Source organism: Carlito syrichta, unplaced genomic scaffold (assembly GCF_000164805.1).
Source record: "Carlito syrichta isolate Samal-C Ts95f unplaced genomic scaffold, Tarsius_syrichta-2.0.1 Scaffold303679, whole genome shotgun sequence".
In the NCBI taxonomy this organism is placed as follows: domain Eukaryota; kingdom Metazoa; phylum Chordata; class Mammalia; order Primates; family Tarsiidae; genus Carlito; species Carlito syrichta.
Window position 1 is genome coordinate 234814 of NW_007247775.1, and position 6225 is coordinate 241038.

The following is a 6225-nucleotide window of genomic DNA, read 5'->3' on the forward strand; positions in this document are numbered from 1 at the left end:
GGTCCCGCCAAAGCCCGGATGGGGCCACAGCCACATGTCTTACTCTCCCACCTAGGGGTGGGGTCGTGCCTGAGGTGAGGCGGCGATGGCGGGGTCAGCTCCAAACCCCTTCTGGGTGGGAGTTGGGTCAGGATGGAGTCCCCACGCCTCTGTAGAGCCGTCCCCTGGGGGTGGACAGTGCATGTGGCCTGCAGAGACGCCTGGGCTGAGACTGTCCACCCCGAGGGTGGAGCCCAGCCTCTTCCCCAGGACCCCCTGGCAGGAGGGTTCGGACCCACAATTCAAACGCTAAAAATATCTCCGAGAGGTGCCTCAGCCGCCCGAAACAGGGCCAAAGGGTCACCTGGCTGGACGGAGCCAGACTGGTGCTGGGGCCACGCACAGACCCAGCGCCTCCGCCCCCGGCACACGCTGCCTGGAAACCGTGAAAATGTCCCTAACCCTTCAGAAGCACCTTGTGAGGAGGACTGGGGAGTATGAGTTCTGGGCCCTACACGAACAGATCCTCTGGACATGGCTACCTGGCACCCGTGGGATTGCTGCTGTGCTGGGAGAGAAGCCCCCCCCACAGGACCCACGGGGTCGGCCTTTGGGGATGGCCACGCAGAGCCGGGCAGCAGGTGGCCCAAGGCGGCCCCTCTCCCAGGGGGATAGTTGGGGTCCCCTGAAGTGGAGCCATCCAGGAGCTGAGCTCGCGCTGGAGACCCAGGCAGGGCAGGCACGGGACTGAGGTCTAGGCGGTCTTTCCCCCATTACTAGGGCCTGTGGCCATTAGAGGACCCTCAGGCAGCCTTTCATGGAGGGCCCTCCGCAGGCCATGCTCAAGAAGGGGACGGGCAGGAGGCTAACCCCCGTGCCGCCCTCTGCTGTGTCCGCAGGATCCCCCCCGGTGCAGGCCAGGCAGGAACACCACGGCAGGGCCGTGCAGCCACAGGGCAGGTCGCGCTCACAGGAGGCAGACGCACACACTGGGCACCCCCGCAGGTCTCAGGTGCTGGCCGACCACTCTGCACCCGCCACGGAGCCCACCATCCGTGCCCTGGACGTGCCGCCACGGCCCAAGGGGCCGGAGAAGCCGCTCCTCAGGTCCCCCAAGGGCTCCAGGAGGCCGCCTGGGAAGGCCTTCAGCCACCACCCGCCGGCCCAGGCCCCTCAGGATGGCCACAAACGCCACCGGCAGAAGGGCAGGGAGAGTCACTCACCACTCAAAGCTGTGCATGGCCAGCCCACTGCAGGGGAGCATGAGGTGGGGCGGGACCTGCCACCCGTGCCGGCAGGCGAGGGCCATGCGGTGGCCGTGGTCCAGCGGCACGAACACCACCACCACCACGAGCACCACCACCACCACCACCACCACCACTTCCACCCACCCTAGTGCCACCGGCAGCCCCGACTGGTCGCACGTGGCTCCAGACTGCAGGTGTGGGGGCTAGGACGCCTCGCCTTCCTGTCCTTGGTGCCACGTGGAGATGACGTGGTTGCAGCCACCGGGGTCCCAGCTGTGAGCTCTTCCGTGTGACCCCAAATGCCGCCCATGAGCGGAGGGCACATGCCTATCTGCTGTCACTTCTGACCCAGGACACAGCCCCAAGTGCCACGGGGAGTCTGCCTAGACATCCCCGCATGTCCTCCTCACATGCTTTGATCTCGGAGCTGTGGGCTGTCTCCGGCGCAGTTGTGAGAAGTGGGGACAGGCAGGAGGCTGGCCTGGAGTGCGTGCCGAGGCCGAGGCCTCTGTGAGCACATCCGTGATGAAGGCAGTGGCATGGGAAGCAGCTCGTCCTTGGTGCCGTGTCCTTGGTTCCCCGCACAGCGCCAGGCAGAAATCGCGGGGAAGGGCGGCCACAGCACTGCCGAGGAATGTGGGAGAGGGCCTGGGAGCACGAAGGGCGTGGCAGGGCCGGCACAGCAGGGGATCCCCGGGCCCCAGGGCCACGGCTCTGTGGGTGGACGCAGGCAGGACATGGCAGGCAGGTGGAGTCTCACCCTGGCACATCTCAGCCCTGATGCCACAGGCTGGGGTCCACAACACATCACTTTTGGAGAAGGGGCTTCCTCCCAAGGGTCGGCAAGCGCTGCGGCCAGTAGGACGTCCCAGACACCCTTCAGTCACACAGCCTGAACCGCGGGGTCCACGTGCTCCCACAGCAGGGACCGAACAGCTCTGGCCCCAAGAACCTGCGAGCCTGCAAACTGGTCTGTTTCCTTCCGGTCCACGGTCCACTGGTAACAGGGACATCTCCTAGGCCTAATAAAAACGTGCTCTGTGCCATGTCTTTCCCTATATTACAGTGAACTTTTAAAGCCCCACAGGCAGTCCCCCTTGCCTTATGGCCGCAGGGTGGATGGCAGGAAGCTGCCCGGGGGGTGGGCGTGAGGCACTCCTGTCGGCCTGACCACATGTTCAGATGGGCGCACAGCTCCATGGGGACAGGGCTGCTTCTCCATTCTGCTGCTCCAAGAAAACCCAAAACAAACAGCCACATCCAACAGGCGGACCACACAGGAGCCAGGCTGTCAGGCAGTGGACACAGGGAGCTCCCTTGATGCCCACCCCTGGGTAAACAGGCACCCGCAGCAGCCACCGGCCTCAACTGCCTGGACCTGGGCCCTCAGATGTGGTCAGACCCCTGCCTGGCCCCAGGGCTGGTCACTGTGGCCGCTGCACTTTCCTGGCCTGGCCTTCCGTCCACACATGGCAGCCTCTAGCTCTAGCTCTCCCTTTCCCGGGAAGACGCTGGGCCCCCAGGGGTCCAGCCCTCGCTTCTCAGGGTCTCCTGGAGCACCCTGTGCCCACACTCCCGTCTGCCCGCCCCAAAGGTGAGTTCCAAGAAGAGTGTGCAGGCCTGCCCTGCCTGGCCATCACCACCCTGCCCCCTCGGCCTTCCATGTCCAGGCCAGGCAGCCTTGATTGGGGTCCAGCGTCTCCTCACTGACCTCCTCTGGGCACAGGGACAGGATGAGGGTCTCCAATGTCCTGTCATCAGCACATGGTGCCACAGGGCCAGCCTAACCAGGGCCCCTTGCACCCCTACCCAGGGCTGCCCTGACCAGGGCCTCTCAACCCCCGACTCACACTCCAGCTTCCAGTCACAGCATGTTTCTCTGCACTCGCGTGGAACGACCCAGTGCCACCCCTGCGTGCTGGCCTTGCCCATGCCAGCTGCCATGTACCTTGCTGCTAACGCTGTTCTGTGCTGACTCATGAGCCTGAGGCCCTGGGGCTCATTCTCAAAGAATGAGCTCGGGGAGCACTGTGGGTGAATGAATGAGTGGATGAGGGAGTGAGTGGGTGAATGAGGGAATGAGTGGATGAGAGAATAAGTGAGCAGATGAGTGAATGAATGAATGAGTGAACTGGATAAGTGAATGAGTGGGTAGATGAGGGCATAAACATGTGAATGAGGGAACTGGAGTGGGTGAGGGTGAAGAGTGAATGAGTGAATGGATAGGTGAATGAGTGAGTGTGGAATGAGTGAATGCTCCATCAGAGCCTTTGGTCCCTGGGAGGCACCCACCAAGGCTGGAAGATGGCCTGGGTGTGTCTCCGGCTGGTTTCGGGGTCCCATGGGGGAAGGAAGATGCCCTGTGCAGCCGTGGATGTCCTCTGGGCCCAGCTCCCAAGCACACGGGCACCAGTGCCTCCCTCCAAGCCAGGTGGGAATCCATGAGACATGGACTCTAGGGACACTGGGCGGTGGGCCTTCCCCAGGGCCGGGTCCAGGGGTGTGGACACTGTGGGCACAGCCAAAATTCCCCTCCGCCCTCGAGTCAGAGCCGGCAACACCCTTGTGCCACATCTCTCCCTGTCCAGCGAGCCGGGCCCACTTAGCCGGGAACTAAGAGCCACATGACATCTGCTACCACACACGACCAGCGTATCCACAGCCACAGCCACACCAAGGTCACCTGTTTTGGGGTGTCTGCACCGGGAAGAAGCCCCAGGCCACGATGCAGGCCTGTCTCCCCCCAGCCCACTCCCCATCTCTGGGACTGCCGTTTGTGTGGCTCCCAGTGCAAGGCTGTACAGTCTAGCCCCCTCCTGTTCGCCACGCACACTGGATGCTCAGAGCAGGGGGAGCACACAAACTGTCCCATTTTGCTGCTCAAACAGTGCCACGAGAATGCCAGCCAGCCAGCCATGGACGCCCCCCAGAAGGTGACCACTGGACCACCAGGCAGCCTGCTCCACAATTTCAGAACTGCCACACTTGCTCCAGGGCCTGCATGGGGCTAATCTCTCGGTGTCCTCTCACACGTCTCTCTGTGTGAGGGTCATGGCACGCAGGCACATGGGGGGGTTCTTGCCGTGAGCTTGCATGTCGGCACGTGCTGCCCTTCCATCTACAGGCCTCCTCGGTGCTTCCCCCCAACATAGGCCACAGATTGAGTTACTCAACAAACACGTCAGGACTAGATGGGGCCAGACAGGTTCCTCTGGTGAACAAAACCACGTGGTGACATGCTAGCCGGTGGCATTGGCCAAGACCGAGACTCCCCAGGAGGGAAAGGGACACACAAGACGCTGGTTTCACAGGGTTTTATTCTAACAAAATCATACATGACAGATACAAAAGGAACATGAGATCAGTGTGAAGTGGCCAGTTATGGGCACGGGAGTCCATGCCGGAAAAGGAGGCCGGTGTTCTGTGTGCAGAGGTGGTAATGGGCAGGCCAGGGAGCGCTCCCCTTCCCCAAGATGTTCTGTGTATGGAGGGCTGTCGCCCACGGACACCTCTGTACACAGGTGGCCTTCCAGTCCCCGACAGCATCTGAGCCAGACTCTGAAGGCTGTGGCCTCTGGCCTGCCTTCCCGGGGCCAGCCCCTCCCACACTTGGAGACCTTCCACTCAGAGCTAAGCCAAAGTGGGTGGGGATAGCAGAGACCCCCATGCCCTGCCATGCTGTCTGGGGCTCAGGGCGGTGGTCACTCTCGGGCGAGGCTGATCCCATTCTGCCCACAGCACCTCAGAAACTTCTGGAAGCATGGGCTAGGGACCCGCCCTGACAAACTCTGTGGACGGGCCAGTTCCTCAGGAGCCTGTGCAGAATGCCAAGGGTGGGAGCCTCTCGGGTGGAAGCAAGCTCTGTGGACAGCCTGGTTACCAGGGGATGTCCCCAGGGCTTAACAAGCAAATAAGCCACACAGAGGGAGGCACGGACCCCTGCCACGACCTGGCACCTGCCAACATGACCGTGACCTACAGAGCAGAGTCCCAGGTAAAGTGCAAACAGTCCATCAGGCCTTGAAAGGCTTTGCGTCAGTGCAGCTTCCACGCAGGCATGTGGCCGGCTGGGCACATGGGACGAGCCACACAGACCCGGTGCCACACGCCAGGGGTGTCCTCCCATCCTCCCCGGCATCCTCCTTCCGGGAGTGCGGGAGGACAGGCTGGACACCAACACATGGCGCTCCCAGCTCAAGCTCTGCCACCGGCGGCCTGAGAGTCCTCAGTGTCCACTCCACGTGTGGCCCGGGTCCCGGCCTCATCACCTGCATGCGATGCCGATGGCTCTGGGGCTCGGGCTGGGTCCATGCTCGTGTGGGAAGGGTCTCCCGGGACAAGTGGAGGCTGGGCTGCCTGCATGCATGGCCCAGGAGAGCACCTGTGGGACTTGTAGAGCACAAGCCAGCCCGGACACCCCCATCACCCACACGTATCACCCACAGGCCCCGGCCACAGTCATGAGATGCAGATAGATGGCGGACAGCCCCAAGGTCCCTGCGAGGGTGGGCACCGGCCTCTGTTGCCCATGGACATTGACAGTGCTCTCTGACTGGCGAGCATTACTGGCAGAAACGGGCAGTCGGAAGGAGAGGACGGACGCAGAAGCTGAGTGCAGACCCCGTGCTGAGTACCACTGCAGACAGACGCTGACCTCCACGACCAAGGGACACTCAGCCCAAGGGTGCTTTCTTGAGGACGTCTGGATGGGGCAGAAATGACACACAGCCCCAGACTGAGCAGAGGCACTTCCAGGTCCCAGGGAAGGCCATCGGATTCCGCCACCATTCTGCCCCCAGCGGAGCCAGCCATGTCCAGGCCACCAAGGCAGCAGCTCCCTGGAACAAGGGCCCTTTGGGCTACACGCTCAGCCTGTGGCCTGGGGCTGCCTGGAGTGGAGGACCCGGTGGCGGGTCTAGAAACTCCCACAGGAAGCCTGGAGCGGCAGCACTAAGGTGGGGGTGGCCTGCGTGGTTGTCCAGGTGTCCCACGTGGCAAG

General features: G+C 62.9%; 1 protein-coding gene across 1 annotated transcript in view; it reads left to right on the forward strand.

Moving 5' to 3' along the window:
- Nucleotides 1–1375, forward strand: part of NKD2 (naked cuticle homolog 2) — a 6028-nt gene extending 4653 nt beyond the window's left edge. Inside the window, exon 6 of the mRNA XM_008059057.1 lies at nucleotides 879–1375. Coding sequence (XP_008057248.1) covers nucleotides 879–1375 — 497 coding nt within the window. The remainder of the gene's footprint in view (nucleotides 1–878) is intronic.
- Nucleotides 1376–6225: the final 4850 nt, after the last annotated feature.